The sequence below is a fragment of the Pagrus pagrus genome (assembly GCF_965226575.1).
Source record: "Pagrus pagrus genome assembly, chromosome: 23".
Taxonomy (NCBI): domain Eukaryota; kingdom Metazoa; phylum Chordata; class Actinopteri; order Spariformes; family Sparidae; genus Pagrus; species Pagrus pagrus.
In genome coordinates this window covers 9,856,072-9,875,197 of record NC_140205.1, presented here as the reverse complement: position 1 = coordinate 9,875,197, position 19,126 = coordinate 9,856,072, and the positions used below count along the sequence as shown (strand labels likewise).

General features: G+C 42.2%; 1 protein-coding gene across 2 annotated transcripts in view; it reads right to left on the bottom strand.

Annotated features, from left to right (window-relative positions):
* plxna4 (plexin A4) overlaps positions 1 to 19,126 on the bottom strand; it is a 238,656-nt gene that overhangs the window by 94,065 nt on the left and 125,465 nt on the right. For both annotated transcript variants that reach the window (XM_084345362.1, XM_084345361.1), the window contains exon 4: positions 6,872 to 7,000. In XM_084345362.1, coding sequence (XP_084201488.1) covers positions 6,872 to 7,000 — 129 coding nt within the window. The remainder of the gene's footprint in view (positions 1 to 6,871; positions 7,001 to 19,126) is intronic.

Below are 19,126 nucleotides of genomic sequence, written 5' to 3'. Positions count from 1 at the left end.
CTTGTAGATTCACAATTATTCAATGGGAAATGGGAAAAAGAGAGAAGAATACGAGAGACAGAATATACAGCAAAACAGCAGGAGAGAAAAAGAGAGAGAAGGAGCGTGAACACAAAGGTAAAACTTCAAGAAGGGACTTTGAGTGAGCCAAGAGTTCACTCCAACCTTGTCTGCCCCACTTTGTTGACATTTTTCAGAAGTGTGTCAGGCAGCAATGGCTGCAACATATCAGCTCTGTTCACTTGCCTTGTTAGACCACGGCAGCCTGCAGCTAAACTGGGACACAACATAATATGCACATCTAAACACCTCCATAACTCACAGCCACACACCAGAGGGGTGAGGAAGCCACACTGTAAGGGATGTGGTAAAAAGTTTCCCGCTGCCAGAAATTAAAGGAATTCTGGTATTAAATGTCTTTGATGAGATGCGAAGACGCGATACTTCCACAAATTGGCTTGTCGGATTTCCCTCAGGGGGGTTCGAAATAGAAAAAGGCATTTGACTTTGAACGATCTCACTCCACTATAGTACACACTTTCAATAATTCACACTTACAGATCTGCATTTGCTACACTGAATATAAATAATTTAGCACCCTGAGTGTGGCAATCCCAGCACTTTCGAGCAACAGTTTACATGCTGCATGTAAAAACCTCAGTGTATGTTGGGAAAAAATTACTCAAGCAAGAAAACCATGTACTGTAGGGATATACTCGATACAACTAACCACTGACTGACGGAACGGTTACTGGCAGGATGAGTTCATGTGTTTTGTTGGGATGCTTGAGGGTAGTGGATGGCTATGGGAACATTGGAGGCTGGATTAAATGACTAGGACACGACAAAAACTGCTTGAACTGCTCCCAAATGCCCTGGAACGCATGTCAAGTCTCAGCACAGCCAGCCGCTGGGTAGTGTACTCTGCAATCAAAATCATATTCGTTCAAATTACTTTCCCATGATTGGGTCCAAAACAGAAGTTGTTTATATTCTATTTAACTACATGGACAGTCATGTTAAAGGGTGTAGGATTGTGCACCAAACAGGCAACTTGTTCTGGCATCCATCATGGTAATGAGTTTTGTTGCTACTGGGGGGGTATACTTGTTCTGCAACAATGTTTGGGTGGGTGGTGCGTGTCATGTGGAATCCACGTGGATGTTGAGACCAAAGGTTTCCAAAGGTTTCCCATCAGAACATGCATTGCAACCCAAACCTTACCCTGATCAAAGTTATTGAATTCAACTGTTTGTCCTGTTAATTTTGTGGCTGATCGGTGGCGATTCCATCATACAATAAAGTAGTAATGCTACTTAATAGTTGTATGCATATTTTCTACCTTGTGCAATAATCTTGTGCTAACTTCCGTTCCACTGTTGATCACTTCATGGAGGTGTGTTTTCCCCTTCTACAATATATCTGTAGCACCTGTTAAAACTTAACACTATGTAAGTGTGTGATTTGTACCATTAATTTACATGCTGAACTAACGGTGAAATAATGCCCCCACCTCTGCTGACACCACCTCATTCATTCCACTCACATGTCCTCATTGTGGCTGACAGATGAACCAGTGTTAACTGGATAGTAACACACTATTGGAACACAGCACCAGCTCATATTAACAGTGGGATTGACCTGCCCCCGTCACTCAAACACCAACCCCAACATCCATAATCATAGCCCATTCTATAATCTGACTGTCCTCTTTATACCAGAACATCTATTTAACCCACTAATAAGATGACTCGTCTGTGTGTGTGTCTGTGTTGGAGCAAGTGTGTGTATGAGAGAGAGAAGGATCCAATTAGAGGACAGCCAATCACTGGATTAATGAGAGAGTAGGAATGACAGATTACTCTGCTAGTAGGGACTGGTGAAAGCAGGAATGGAGGATTGGGGGATGGCACGGGTTAAAAATGACAATGGGTAGCGAGAGCGGGTTAGAAATGGAATAAAGATGGAGAAAAAGGAGATGAAGAGAGAGGAGAAAAGAACACAAAAAGGCGAAATCCTCATTCGCTTTACAAATCCCCTTAGAAATGAATAGGGGTTGTAGAGGCAAAAATCTATAATCCTGAAAGAAAAACAAACCTAACAAAGAGGACACAGTCACAGGATGAAGCAAAAAAGAGATCGAAAGAATGGAAGAGAAATTAAATGAAGGATGAGAAAAATACAATGACTGGGATGTGAAGAGCTTTTTTTTTTTTTTTGCAGTAGAGGATAATGCATGGGAATGCGTGGATGTGTTTGGCCAGCTTTCTTCTCCTAATGAGTGTATAATGTGACACAGACAAGCAGGGTACAGTGTGACTCTCAGCATGACGCCCCTCCCTGAAGCAGGAGATATACTTCTCTGTCAAGGTGTAGCAGTGGTCCAGCTGCATTGTAATGCATTTTATAAACATAATTTAAACAGCTGAGCATTATCAGACTGTGTTTGAGTCCTTTAAGACCAAAAGTAATCATGTTTGCATTCTTTTTTGTTTTGATGGAAAGTGACAATACTAGTTCGGACCAAGTGTAAACCCACCATGACGTCAGTGGTTTGTGGTACACAGTTTGAAGCTTCAAGTTAGGCATTACAGCCGTTGCCATCTAGGTTTTTATGGAACCAGAAATAACCATATTTGGACAACAGGATGGAGCTGAGTAGGAAATCCATATTGGATATGACCGAGAACCCAAGCACACACCATATGAGCTACTTGTAAATCACAAGGAAGCCACGCTTTAAAACCTACCCTGCCTTATCGTCATGGGACCATAATGTACAAGATGGATAACACGCTGTATTGGAGAGGACGATTGAGACCATAAACTCAAAACTGTTTACGGAGGTAATAAATCAAGTGAGAAGAAGGGTCATTTTCTCATAAGCTTACATACAATCACTACTTATTTTAGAAACCAGTGGAGTTGCCCTCTGTTGGCCATTAGAACAAATGCAGGTTTAAGATATTCTGCATTGGACTGCACTAATTCAGTCCATGGTTTGATCTGAAAAAGGGTAGTTAAATCACACACAAAAAAATGTCCAACGACCGAAGAAAAATTTATCGAGCCTGGCAATCGTTATTTAGCCCGAGTAATCACTTTCTTTAATTCACTTTTCTGATCGACAGCAATGATTGCAGTATGGACAAGGTTTGCATTTGTTCAGCGTTAATGAAAATGTTAAGAGCCTTTTCTCAACTTTCTCCAAGTTGTCTTTGTTACCAACTGCTGGGATCAGAAATAAAGGCAGCTCGAGCTGACTAATCACAGTTGCACATGATTTCTAAAGTCCCAATACTCTCAACATGTAGTTCACCTTCGCCTTTAGCAGAGCCTCAAAGCCTCTGCCTGCAGCGTTCGTATGTAGTACAATTATACGAGGTATGAAAGCATGCAAAATTACCTATCAGCAAACAAACAAACACCGAAATGAAATGCTCAACACATCACAAATTTCTGCAATCTGCATTATTCTGCATGACTACATCCTTAGTTAAACTCTGCCTCTGTCCTTCTCCTGACCCTCTTTTCCTTGCAGTGCCTTGCTGGACTCTCACACCAGCCAGGATCCAGAGGAGGTCTGTCTCTTGGTCCACCCCTGGCGTAGCATCATCAGTCTGAAGGGCAGGGTTTCTAGGCTAAGAGCAGCAGGGAAGGAGCTGTATCGACCAACACTCTTCTCAGCCTCCTGTTGTGGGCCCCCCTACTCTTGATTTTTCTCTTTCTGTATTTCTCCCCTGTCCCATCTATCACACTCTCTCTGAGCGTCTGGGTCCCAAGGACCAGAAACAGCAGGTAGATCTCTGCTATCGACCAGCTCTGCTGCTTTCATAGTGTTTACCGCCACTGGGACTCGGGAATGTGCATGTGTGTTACCTATTATACCAAAATATTGTTGCTATGCGTTCTTCTCTACCTTTGAGATGGAGCAATTTGTGCCCATCTCCAGTGATTGCAGACACTTGGAAACAGATTCGTGTTTCACAGTAAATCAGGACAGGTACTGGTGATGATGAAGCAGTGGTTTTCAGCTGCCTCAATTGGCAGTGAAGTCGTTTCAAACTCATATCAGCATTGGCCCAATTAAAGAAATTATCATTTATTGGTAATAACTTCGTAAATCTAGTAGAAATGTTTTAACCAGTAAAAAAACAACAACATGCTTTTAGTCTATACACCCTTCAGCAGTAGAGGAGTGTGTGTTTGTGTTTGCTCTCAATATTTGTGTGTATGGTAATTCCCAGATGTTCCTCCTAAACAGTTAGTGGAGGTCAGTCCTCTAACTAGGCTAATTGACTAATTACTTCGAAGGCTTTAAACACACACACACGCACACACACACACACACACACACACACACACACACACACACACACACACACGGGACAACTATTGGCGAACAAAACTCACTTTTGTCAGCTAATTGGCATGCAAATTAAAAATGCTAAATTTGTAACTGGATAATAGCGCGACATTCAGAAATCCAACAGAATGGGGAAAAAATTTAAATTAAGTATTCCTAACAATTAATTTGTTATTCTGTAATATCATCTGTAAGCCCCATTACATGCACTGTAATCCAAAAGAGAAAAAGAAAAAAAATCTCAAAATGCTTGCGAACAGATTTGTACTAAAGACTAATTGGATGTGATGAGAAAACAGCATCCTAAATGTCATCATTCTGCGAACTTGTGTCGCTCCCTTCCTTCCATTCCCATTCTCTCTGCAGATGGAGTGACTGAGACCTCAGGAGAGGCAATGAGAGCTGCATCTGAAAGGGCACCTTCAACTCATTGCCTGGCTGATATTTAAAATGTTATCGGGATAATCTGGGCACTTAAAATGTACACGCAATTACAAACACGCACACACACACACACACAAACAAATTGCACTACACATTAGAAAAAACTGACACTTTCATGGTGCCAAAGAGGTCTATAATCCTCTGGAAGCTGCAGACAATATACAGGGGTAACTAGGCTATCGTTGCCAACAAAACACCAGTGGCCTTTTGTGATTACGGGTGGCAGGAGATAAAGAGGCGGGAGAGAGGGAATGATATGCATATTATCTGAACTTCCGAGCTTTTGCTATTTTATAAACAGCCACATTAATAACGAACAATAAATGGGGCCACACTGAACTGAAAAGAGGAAGATCCACCATGGGTTCTCTGATTGATGAAGCCATCTTTGAGTGATTTCATTACCGGCCCTTTAACAGTGTGTGATGAAAAGATCATGCTTGCAATAAATGGTAAGATGCCTGTGTGTTTATGGTTTCTGTGATGAATTAACTTCGGGGATCCAGACTCACTTGGATTGATTTCTCTTAGAGGACAACAAATGGATCAAATAATTTTATAGTGGTCCATTTCAATTTTTAAGAAGGAACTGGAGGTTTAACACTTTATGTTTGGTATGTGTTTCTGTCTTGTAGTCGGTTTGTAGTCCAAGTAGTATTGACCAATCATGTTTGATGGACTTACTGTAGGTTGTATGCAGCTAAACAGTCCCTGTGAGGAGCAACAGAGGTGGTACGCATTAACTGAAATGCTGTCTCAGAACCAATTTTTATTCATGTATTTATTTATTTATCTATTCATTTGCAGATATTGATTAGCTGACATGTCGTATGCCAACCATTCTCATGTATCAAGGTGGTAATTGGTAAGGCTGCAATTTAAGATTATTTTTATTATTGATTTGTATACTGGTTATTTTCACAATAAATCCTTTATTCTAGAAAATGACAAAACATCTGAAAAATGCTCATTGCGAATTCCCAAAGCTAAAATGACGCCTTCAAATTTTTCTTTTGTCCAACCATGAGGCCAAACCCAAAGACTCTTCATTTACTATCACAAATGACAAAGAAAAGCATCACATCCTTCCAAGCTGGAACCAGCAAATGCTAGAAATTCTTTGCTTGTGAGATGACCCAAATTATTAAATCAATTAGCAATTAATTTTCCTCCTATCGACTAATTTATTAATTGACTCATCATTTTAGCTCTACTACAAACACTGTAAGCAATGAGCAGCGAAAAGAGGAGGAAGTCTTGGTGGATTATCTGTTATATTTAGATACTGTAACTGCTGAATACGCTGGAAGTTTTCCCGAAAATATTGCAGTTGCCTCCTGAGGCTAAATCGTCATCAGACCAATAGTCAATGGGTTCCGAGATCGACATACACATAACTCATTATTCCCCCACCAAGGAAATAAATATAAATTGGTACCTAGGGTCCATGTATATGGAATAATCTAGGTAAATGCTTGTGTCTTTTTGTGTGTAATATAAAAAGAAAGTGAACACCTAACATAGTGAGTCATGCGTGTGTGTGTGTGCATTTATGTGAGCACGGCATGTGCGCTATGGAGTTTCCATGGTGCTCCTTTTGCGAGCTTTTGCCTCTGATAGAGGTGTTCACAGTCTCTCTGTGTCCATTACACAGAGTGCTGCTATTTCGCTCTACATTCCATGTCATCAAAGGTACTAAGAGAGGTAGTGTGCGTGTGTGTGTGAATCTGTATGCACAAAGACACACACCAACACGCACGCACAAGTGGACGGAGACCACTCTCCTCTCTCCCAATAATTCAACACATTTATTCATTCCAGCTCTCCCCTCACAGTCTGTTTCTGTAGAAATACACGCTCATAGCATCCAACAGTCCATCTAATCCTTTTCTCTCCTCCAGCCAGGCTGTAATGAAATCCTCCATGCTACACCAAAGGTCATTCTACACTGTGACATAACAAAATGATAAATGCCAGTGGTTATGATATTGAGTCAGCAGGGGGTAGACTTTTGATGTGTGTGTTTTTGTGTTTTTCTGTGTGGCTGTGTGTGTGTCTGACCTGGGTCTCAGACATGACATAGAGGTAGTGGTGGTCAGAAGAGAAGGCCATGTCTCTGAGGATGGGTCCATTCTCCACCGCCTGCACCGTCTCATACTGCTCAGCTCGAGAGGAGCCGTCTACCCGGATCTGGAAAAACACAAAAGCACATTAAGGATTAATATATTTCATATATGCATAATATTTCTACTGGCTGTAGCGCTCATGTTGCCTCTCAGGTGGTACAACAATGAGATTAAAGAGAAACATTTCTAAACTGAACATGAAGGAAATAATCAAAAAAAAAGTTTTAGGAGTTGGGCTGATTCTGTCAGATTTATTGAATCAGTGCCGACTGAATAGAAAGTTTTATATATTAAAACTCAAATACCAATGTTATTATTTTAACTTTAGGTGCAATATGTAAGAATTAGTGACCATGAATCAATACTCCAGTCAAATACTAATACTAATATTTACATATTACACCTTTAATAGGCATAGCAAAATACAACTAGAAATGTAAAACAACTTCTTCCATGTCTTAGATGCAGCTGTAACAATTCACATCTAATATGGAGAGGATCAGGTGCCTTGGTCAGAGTCAGTGACATTTTCATTAAGTGTTTGGGTTTTTGAATTCACCAAACATCAAGTTCACTATGTTGACAATATTATTCAAGAGGTGGGGAGAGTACAGAAAAGCCAGCAATTAAAATAAAATGAGTTAAAAAACTAAAAAAGGACACATAATGAGAAATGTTGCCTTCCTCAAGGAAAGACTTGGAAATGGAACAAAGGTGGCAACAGTGTGTACAATTAGGAATCAAGGTATCATAAAAAGGTACTTTCAAACATTATTATTGACAAAATTGCCTATCTACTGCATACTGCCTGGGGATTTTCCCATGCATCGTGCCTCTCAGTGCTGTATCTGAGAAGCTCATCTTTCTGTATTGCAGTTACAGCCATTCAAAAGTGATTACGGTAATTAGGCATCTGGGCAAGAGGTGTGGTCTGTGGGCCCCTAGGTGTGTTTACTCAGCAGAAAGTGCAAGAAATTGGCCCCACACACACTTGGTGGTGTGATGGAAGTGTTCTGGGTTGTGCCCGAACATCTGCTTACATCGTCACACACACCGGCACACGCACAGGATGTGTTCCAAATGATCCTTTCTAAATCTGGTCCTCTGGCTGTAATTTTCCCACTAACACACAGTTCTGACACCTACCTACCCAAGCAACTTTCAGCACCCGGTAGAATACACGCACACACACACGCAGATCAGTGTGGGCTTGCAGACAGGTGTGAAGCAGGTCTTGTTAAAGTTGTGATGACTCTTGGTAGTTGTTTGCGCACTTCAGCACTTAAGGGTTCACAGGTAACGGGCACAAACGGGAGATAATTGGACAGGAAGCAGATGGTCGTGCAGACAGGTAAGTCACTTCATGATTAATTATAATACGCTGATGACAACATACTCTCTGGTAGCATATCATTAAAAATACCTCTGTGCTGGCCCGCCTTAAGCAAGAGTCTTATTTAAGGTCGAGAAGCCTGTACTGTTCTAAGTAGGTAGACTGAACCCTTATTACCAACTGAAAACAGAACTGGTCTTTGTAAAGAAAAGGAAATTATTGAGGTGGATCTTATTTTAGAAAAGATCAAATAGTAACATAAAAAGAATAAAGAGAAATAGCTTTTAGTGCACCATGAAACATAAAGGTACACTAATATGTGCAGAGGACAACAATCCTCTCTGTATCGCTCCCCTCATCATCATCATAAAGCACTGGTACCAGTTCCAGAAGCACAATATGCACATTCTTTAAACTTAATGTCAGTCGCTCCAGCCCTTAACTTTACTCTACATTATAACAGAAACCAACTCTTCTGCTGGACAGCCAAATGGAACTTCTCTTTGACTTTGCTTTGACAATCAACTATTGTACAGTAAAGAGAGAAACCTAAGTACACAGGGTACAGTTTACGTCCTGCCCTGCTCCTGCTGCTTCTACTGATATCCAGTTTCACAACATGACATTTCTTTAAACAGGCACCATCTTTCACCCTGATTTCACCCTGCTCTCTTTTGTTTCTCAGTCATTCTTCCCCTCTCGCTCTGCCTCCTGCTTGGCTTGTGTAGCGATCTTGATCTCAAAGGACCTTGAGCTCTGTGCATCAAAGCCGCACACACTTTCACTGGGAACCATTGTAAGCACTCGGGTCAGTTGCAAAGAAAAGAACAGAAGGCGAATGGGAGAGAGGGAAAGAAGAGAGGCAGGTAGGAAGAAAGAAACTTCCACGCAAGCCGGGGCCAGATTCAGCAGGTGGGGTTATCTAATCTGCCTGATCGGGTGAGTTAATTTGCTGCGCCGTGCATATGCGGACAGTACACAGCATGTGTGTGTATGTGCACATATGCAACAATGTGTATGGGAGTGTGGAGCTGATTGCTGAGCAGAGTTAAAGGTCAGACAGTCAATGGCAATGGCTGAATATAGAGTTTTATTGTGTTGGGACAGATCCACACTCACCAGGGAGCAGAGGGGCTTCCAGGGGAAGCTCCTGTATATTATCCCTCAATCTGACCACCAACAAAAACAAATGAGCCACCAGGGAGTGCACAGCATGTCCGCAAGCATGCAACACTGGCTGAATGAGTCACACAGGGACTGGAGGGGAACACGTAAGGGAGAAAACGAGAAATCAAAGACTTATTTGTGCAATAATTAGCACATATAACACATTTAATAGCAATCTTACACTGTTTTTTTTTTCCATCAACACAGCAGGGTCACCCTGGGCTTGTAGGTTTTAAAACTACAGTCAGAGCAGACTTCATCTCCCCTGATATCATACGGCGTGCTTTGAAGGAACAATACTGCAATATATATATATATATATATACATATATATATATATTTTTATAAAAGAACATCTAGGGCATGATTTTTGTTACTACAAGAAGACACTCTATCTGAAAACAAAAAGCCCACACAGCGCCGACTGAACACAACCAATAAATCAATTCCCTTGATGAAAAGCCAAAGCTAATAATTATGTTTTTTATGAAACGACTAATCCGGGTTTCATTGTCAGCAACAGTAATTATTAATATGTCTTAAAGTAATTTCTCCATCAGCCTAAAATCATTAAGGCAGCTACAGTGGTGCTAGCCAATATTATCTGATTCCTTTTCAACAGTAATAAAGTGGATTAGCTGCTCTATGCTAAATGGATTACAATGCTAATCTCTGCTATCACATTAGCACTACACAATAGACATTCACTGCCAGACAGTCTTAATTTTGCCTCAGAGTAGTGGGAAGGTGAGAGATACATTGGGCCCACACATAAATGCACACATACAAACAAGTGTGTTCACACAAGCATTTGCGTGTATAGAAACATTGGCATTTCACTCTCTCTTTTTCTTTCACACGCTCACACTCACAGACACACACACACACACTCACGCACACACAGGCTGTCTGGCTGCAGCTACTCATATGGTAATGAGTGATACTCGGGAGGGAGGGGGGGACTGGCACTTTTGACTCATAGAGCACACTTTCTCAGCCCTGCAAAATGTGTCAGGATAAGTACATGTGTGGGGGAAATCAATGCCATACCGGAGATTATACAGAGAAAATCCTACTTCTCCTTAAAATGACCATTTTGGACATGAACTGTATCCCCCTAGTGGATGTGAGAGATAACTACATTAACACTACCACTGACTCTGGAAAGATTCTGCAGCGCAAATGCACCTTTATCCGTGATATTTACTGTCACACAAACACAAAAATGTCTTTTTAAAGCATTTCAGACTTAAGACTTAACAGAATGTGAGGGCAGTGGTGATATATCAGAAAAAACAGCCAACTGTACGTGTATTTCTAAAACAGGTCCGGTGTTACAGTACAGAGCATAACAAATGCAACCCCATGTGCAGATGGTATTTCTGCTCTGAATCTGTCAATGAAAAATAATGTGCCCAAAGTGACTATCTCCCTCTCTCCATGGGGCTAACAGCTAGCAGAAGGTGTGATACAGACAGGGAAGCCATTCCGGTGTGAAAACCACAGGAGTACCCTCTCTCAGATTCCTCGTGCTGGCACTGTGCTCCACAAAAACACATGGAAACTACCGCACTTCCTCTGACTCTGCGTGGAATCCATTTTGAAGCAGGTGCAAATGTAATGCAGGAGTCTTCTAACTTATTTTACATATGCTGTTTTAAAGAAATAAAATAACTGCGAGAAAAAATATTCTATTATCAAGTTATTACACAGTCAAAACATGGATTGCTTGTTTTGTCATCGGTAGATTCGAGTAGACACCTCATGTATCCTGTGTCAATAACGTTGTTGCCCCTATGGAATCTTCCTCCAGTGAAAATTGCCCTTTGAAATTCAGTACTCCTGCTTACACATCTGAGCACTTGTATTGATTTTAGATGTGCTATTATGTAGAAACTACTTTACATCAAGTGGTGAGATGAAGAAGTCTAGTCAATCCTCAGGAGACATAAAAAAAACTGCTGCAGCAGTGGTAAGGGAGATGACAGTTGTGGCTAAGTGCAGGAAATACACAGAACAACCCCCTCCTGCCCCTCTGGAGAAACAACTTATTGAAAGTGTGCTTCCTAAAACATACAATAACTGAAGGGGAGGAACTACGTGTGTGGTCTTGAGTTGGGATAGCAAGAGCGATTGGAGGATTGTGTCCTTGCCTGCTATGGCATGGATTTTGGGGTGGCAAAAGGAAGGTTAGTCACACAGAGTTGCAGTCTGTTAAGCATGGCACACACACTAACACGGCATGGCTGGAACACACACCATGACCAACATGCTGCCAGTGGAAGCCAGAATAAGCTGCTGACTATAGTATCACTATTGGTCTGACATGGACCATGCGACCACAGTGAGCAGAGTGGGATGGAGCAGAATGTCATCCAAAGTCACACAGCATGCTGGGAAACTTAAATTACCGTAACACTCGTGTGAGGAATTCCACCAAATCCCTGACACGTGCATGGGCAAACCCAGCATCAGTGCCAGCATTTCTGCAGCCTAGAAGGGTCATGAACTTAGCATTGTTCCAAAATTTACTTAGAAAGTGGTGTGACATTCGGGTCGTGCAGTTTATTTATGGTGTTTAACACAAAGATCCGGAATCGTGGTAAGTAATGTTAACTATTTAATCTACCGTATTCACTGTAGCTGTGCATTACATTACGTTTTAAAAAAGCATTTGCATTCACTTTACTTTACATTTTTGTGTTTGTTAGCTAGCAGCAAACTTGATGCAGCCAGGTCAGCGCATTTTTACTGGTGGTTTAGCATTAGACAGACCATTTCAGTCAGTTCAAGTTTTCGGTATCAATAATTTCTTGTTATTTTTCCATTCCGTGGTTTTGGTTTGTTTTCCTTGTTTTAACTGCAAATGACGACTTACAGATGAAGTATTTTATGTGCGAGTCAGAGACTTACAGAAAGCGTCTGTCTAACTCCCCACCATAACAGGAAGTTGCACTTTGATTAACAATTATATGGGAAAGATATCTGGGTTAAACTGTTGCCAACCTGTTGCTTTTCTCATTTGGATACTAACAGGGTCACATTCCCCAATCTCAGCATGAAATTGTAGGTTAAATAGGTACAACCAATTTAATTGATGGCCAGAACTACAAAAACCGGAGCAATGTTAAAAAGAAATCTTCAAGAATTCCTGTTCAGTCGTAATGTCAACTTTGCTAAAAATCTGTAGCTCATTCTGGACATTCAAAGAGTGGTTACTACTATCACCGTAATGATAATGATACTTTGATTTGTGAATTTCAACAAACTGATAGCATCTTTTAGTGGCATGACAGTCAGAGAACAAGCAAATCGTGCACACAGAGGTCTCCCTGGGGGCTCCTCTTTAAGCCCTTGGGTCCCGACCCTGTTCAAGATATCAATCAGAAACATTTTGAAGCGGCAACAGCATAGCCACATGCCAAATGCCAGTGTAACCCGACCTGCCACACTTAGCTCAGGTTTCGACCCTCTTTGTCAAACCACAGCAGAGTGTTAGGCATTCAACCAGGCAAGGCAGGACAAGAAATAAGAGCCCGGAAAGAGAGACAGCCAGACGGACAGAGACAACTGAGATGAACATTCACTGTGAAAGAAACACGAAGAAAAGAAACAACGTATCGTCACTATATAATGGCAATGTGTCTCTCCACGCATTCTATTCATACCGACAGCAATACAATAGTGGCTGTCTGATTGCCCAAATCTGTCCAGCTCCCTGAAACATATGGGAGACAGAGAGAAAAAGAGGGGGAGTGGAGAGAATAACATAAGGGAAGGGGGCTAGGAGGCGGACTAGATCCATCTCTCAGTGTCAATCAATGCCAGGATGAACCTTCTTCTTCCACATTCAATGCCTCAATATATAGCTTGAGGCGAGATGGACTGGTGCAAGACTGGTGGGGGAGTGTGGATGATTTGACATTAATCTCAGGGTATTAACGAGGATGTGGCACTCTAATATGGGATGCCAGGCTGGTTGTGTAGCATTGCTGGAGCAGAGAACTGCGTATGATCCGCTATTCATCGCCAAGAGTTATTAGGGACAATCAAAGGAGGAGAGATGTTTTTTATTCTGTCTGAGAGGAAGACTGGCCGGAGAAGAAGGCACTAAATACATGTGGTACTGCAGGTGACACATGAATGAGTAATGCCATGGTACTTGTTCATGTACAATGTCTCTTGGCATAGTATTTTATATTTTATGATGAGCTATAATGGAGACATCTTGCAGTTATCGAAAGGTGTGACATCAACTCAATTTTTTACTACTTTCCTTTATGGAAGCAAAATATTCATTCACCTCATTAAAGACACTTTAAAAAAATCCCCCCTTCTTTCTTTCCTTCCTTCCTTCTTTCCTTCCGGCTCCACTCCTTTCTCTATAGGAAGATGAGTGGGCAAAAAAAAACCCACAGTGTGGAACTGAACTCATTCTGTGCTTTAATTCACCATTCTCTGTTTTATGTTTGCGATTCGGCATATCTGCTACACAGCAGGATTTTAATTAATGCATTTCCCCGGATGCCTGCGTTGTGAGGGAAGACGCTTTGTGGGTGCAAATCAGGGAAATGTCATTGTTAGCAGGGAAGTAACTACAGAGACGTGCGTTGGCAGTGTCAAAACTATGCACAGTATTGACCTCTATAATGGCCCTCCTGTTGGGTTTGGTTTTATTAAGGTTAATCCTCTGCAGATGTTTTATTTTGGCGAGGTTGTTTGAAACTGGAGGTTAAAAGAAAAGTCTCTCAACTCGGTTCAGTGAGATAAAAGTGGTATGGCTGGGACAATAGGGGTTTTACTGGGTGGTCTGAGTGTGACTGTGTCATAGCAGCAGAAGTAACTAAAGAGGACAGTTAAAGAAATACAGCAAGGCACAGGAAAAGCAAAAATCAATTTTAAGTTTTGTGAGTGAACAGGTGCACTTATGTTTGTTTCTATTGGTGCTACTTCACCACCTCACATCTGTGATCTGACACTAAAGCAGACAGAGCCGCAGGGGGACCCCTGGCTCACTGACTGACCGTTGTGGCATTAAAGGTGTGGTACCTGTTAGCCTGCAGGTCCATGCGGCCTACTAATCTAACCTTATCCCCCTGCTGAGAGACAGACAGAAAAAGCTAGGAGAGGCAAAGAGAAGGACAAGAATGTTATTGTGAGGGATGATGGTGTTGGACGTGAAAGGGGACAAGTGTCTGGAGGCTCCCTAACTCATTTCTCCCCCCGCGCTCTCCTCTCCTCCCTGAATCTCCCCTACGGCTTCAAAGGGTGAGTGACAGGTCTCCCTGCTATCATTCCCTCTACTGCTGAGCTGCCTTAGAGCACTGTGACCAGGCAGGGGGCTCACAGCTCAGCTTTTGTTACTCATTTCCCTCCTCTGCTATTGCTTTTGCTCTTTTCCCCCTCTCTCTCTCCCTCTATCTCTTTCTCAGGTTCTGTCTCAATCTGTAAGTCATGAGGTGGACTAAAATACCTGCAGGCTTATGGCCAGTTCAATCTTGAGAACATTTGTGACCGCTTGACTTCTAACTCACTCAGTTTCGCTGAATTTATTCCTTCTTTTCAAAATTCACTTCCTCTTACTCGGTATGTTTGTTGCAAACTTTATTTATCAGCTGCAATTACAGTGTGTTCTGTATGTTGTCTTCCATTTATTATCTTTTCATTGTACTTACACATTTTTACTTTTTTCCCCACAATCGGATGTGAGCGGAAATAAAAAACCTTGTAGACTTGATGGATTTTTTTTTCTTCATTGCTCCCTGCACAGTCTGCCATTTATATGGTTCTTGAATGTACCCACCGTTTCCAAATAGTATGTGAAAATGGCCTGCTACTTGATGTTGTAATCTACAGTATGTGATTGTGGACAGGAAATGCTCTTCCACCAAGTCAATAAGACAAAATACACACAAATGTGCCCAGCCAAGAGCAACAAGCCTTGCCAAGTCTGGACAATTGTCCCTTCCCTATTACTTATCCCAACAACAGCAACACTCTTTATTCTTTTTCTCACGGTCTTGTATCATTTCTTTGTCCATCGATATTTCAACTTTGCCATTTTTCCTCACAAAATGCATAATTCCATCGCATTTAAGGTGCAGAGAAGATGTCACAGCTCATCTCTCTCTACACAACCCCTCTATTCCTTGTCCCTACTTCCCCTGCGCCTTTTCCAATCCAATTCCTCTTTCACTGTCTCACTGTAGAGTCGCAGCAGGGTGTTAGATGCGACAGGTAGAGATCTCCTGACAGACCTCATTTAGTGCAGACAGATGCCTGGCCTAGCTGAGAAAAACCCATACGCACATTTCTCTTTCAAACCAATTATTTCCTCTACTGTTTTTCCTTTCTTACCCCGTTATGCTGCAGTGATAAGAACTGCTGTTTCCACCACACTGCTGCTGCAGCTACTGGCTGGGCCTCAAGGACCCTACGGAGGCAACGGCATAATTTGAGCGCACATCACCACCTGTGTCTCTATTACTGGTGCAACCCGGTGGCAGTGCTACAGACCGGCGTGCACCCCATTATATTTTGTGACCAGAGGCCACTGTGTGAGAGCTAAAAGGCTTTGGGAGCCATTAATGAAGTCAACATGCTCCCCGGAGTAGTGAGGGCACCAAATCAGCCTATTGTGTCGAATCAAGACTTGGCCTTTCAAGCGACACAGCAGTGCACAAACTCAGAGCTACGGATGCCATTCATTTGGAGGAGTGCGGCGGGCAAACTGTTCCAGCTGGTTCAATAGTATAAAGACAGCCCCCTGAGTATAATCATGTTGAGCTTATACTCAGGGGGGTTCTGTTTTTTGTGTGTGTGTGTGTGTGTGTGTGTGTGTGTGTGTGCGCGCTTGTGTGCATGTGTGTACTTGACAACACCGGGAAAGGTCTTAGGCAGGTGTCCGCACCTGTGAGAATTACAGTGCCCAGGAAGCTGGACATATGGCAGAGCAAGAGGCGGCTAGCTTTGATGTTAGGATAGCAGCGAGAAGAGGAAAAAGAGAAGGTTGAGGAGGAAAAGATGCAAAGAAATATCTACCTCTAACACTCTATTGCAATGAAATAGATTCCATTTATTGTGAAAGTGTGCTACGTGATTAGCATAAACTAATCAATGTTATCACTTTAAATATGAATATACTTGTGTTTCCTGCTTTAGTGATCACAAATTGGAGTCGCTGTTTATCCATCTTCATGTTTATCACAACTCTGTTCCCTCATATTCCTCCCTCCATTCCTCCCACAATGACTGGCATGCAGCCTTTGGATAGAGGAACTTTGCAGCCAAAATCTCTGCCCAAAGCGTTGAGAGCATATGTGCATGGAAACTTGTTTAGGAAGTTGGTTAGGTCCAGGCTGAAGACTGAAAAATCTACAAGACCCACATGTATACATGCAGCAATGGATGGACAAAGATGCTCATTCTTCCAGTGTGTCACATAACTATACTTAATGGTACTTAATTAGTTGACCGCATCCGGCCTCCTGTCATTCACCAACTTATCCGACCGTTTAGGATGATGAGTAGAGGATCTGTTTGTTTTTTGAGCCAAGGAGACAAAGAATCACTGATCTAAGATAACCTACATGTAAGGTCATGATTAATTGAACACACATACAGAAATACCAATGTCAGAAAAACCCTTAGATCAGCCATACATAGAGCAGGTATCTAGCTCTACCCAGGAACTTCAGATACATAGGAACTCTAAACATAATGGTCTGGTGACGGCTTTGATCAACATTCACAGGATCATCTCACAAACACCCCCACTGTGACCTTTATCCATCCCTATGTAAGCTTGTGTTTCACAATACCATAAGAGGGTTTCATTCTCTCATCTTAACTGCAAACTCAACAGCCTTTTCTTGATCAGACCATTCTACTTCTATAAATGTCAATCAGCAGCCTGTTGAAAAAAACAGTGGTGGAGATGTCTAGGTCTGATAGTGACCTACTGACAGGCTCAGATCAACTTTAGCCAAGGTGAAGGGATGACTTTGAGAACTCTTCTGTCCCCTTTTTTCCAGACTATGCTTTGTTTTAGTGGTTATCTATCGCTTTCCTTTACTGCTTATCAGTCTGTCCTCTTCTCTCTGGTCAATACTAATTTTCGGCTTGTTTACCAGGGCAAACAGAGCAGTTCATTGACTTCAAGGGTGTGATTGGTTTCCTGGCAGATAAGGACACATACATAAATACACAAAAAGATACACGATACGCACTCATACGTGCACAAAGAAAGCAACAAGAAAATGTCAACAAACCTGAACTTTAAATGTGCAGCCACAAATGTGGAAAAGAAGTGTAGTGAAGACATTAGAGGAGAAGGCACTGTGTGTATGTATGTGTGTGTGTGTGTGTGTTTGTGTGTGTGTGTCTGCAAGTGTGTGTCCAGGTGTGTGAATAATAGATGGGGAGTTGAGAGCCAGACGCTGTCTGAGAGCAGACATCACCCTGGATCCCGTTACCACACATTGCCATCAGAATAACTCTGGAGACACAAGCACACACACAAACGCACACACCATGCCCCAAGTTCAAGCTTTAATACGCATGCACAAGGGTCTACACGTGCACAGCCCTGTGCACACTCAATCCCAGTGACCTTTCTGCACCCCTGTGCTGTGTTTCTCACTGCTATCTGCCCTGTGTCTCTGCTCAAGTGTAATCACAGCGTTCAGTAACATGATTTCAAGATTAAGATACGTCTTAAAAAGCTGTTTTATTTAAAAATCTTCCTGCAAGTTGTGGTATATGATTCTACTGGTGTCAGCCTCTATGGAACAGAGGGACTAGATTTGGTACAGAGTGGTACACACACACACACACACACACACGAGCACACATATTAAATCTATGGATCACTGACTGAAGCCTAGGATCACACATACTCATGAATTCATGAATTACCAATGGCCTCAGCTTTCCTTTTTGGACTTGCGCAGATTTGTGTGTGTTTGTGTCTCTGTGTGTGTGCACCAGCGTGTATACGGGGAGCATTCATTGCCTACCCTTCAGTTTTATGTTGTGGTGATTTATGAGCTACCTACCAAAGTTTCTAATTAAATAGGGAAGCACCTCACAACCAATTCCTCAGAGATAAGCAGGTGTGTGGATTTCTGTGTTCCCTCCTTATTGTCTGTGCAAGTGTGTATGTGTACATGCAGTATGTGTGTATATTCCCTTGTTTCCAGCCCCAAGGGCGCTTCCTTTTTTTCTCCTCATCTCTCCTCTTTGCCTTTATTCCTTTATTAAACAGACTGGCGCACTAGCTCTATTATACCTGTTTCCCCACTGAAGTGAAAAATTGCATTGCTGGCATAGCAGGGGACAGAGAGAGGGAGACAAAGAGACAGGCAGAAAGCTAGAAAATGAAAAACAAGGAGAGTGAGGAGGACAAGGAGAGCGAGGAATAACACTGCAGTAAACCCTCCAGGCATGTGCGATAGCAATGGCAATCATTGGAGGGAAGATGGTGAGACTGAGAGAGCGCAGGAAGACTAAAGGCCAACGTCCACTGAAAATGGTCTGGATGCATTCCATGAGGGCTGTGAGTGTCAGAACACCTACAGAACTGGCTGGTGTAATGGTTTCAATGTCCACCAGCTACAGGAGCCGTGCGTGAACAGACATTATTGGTGCTATTTTTGCCACATCACTAGTCTGTCATACTCAGACCTATTT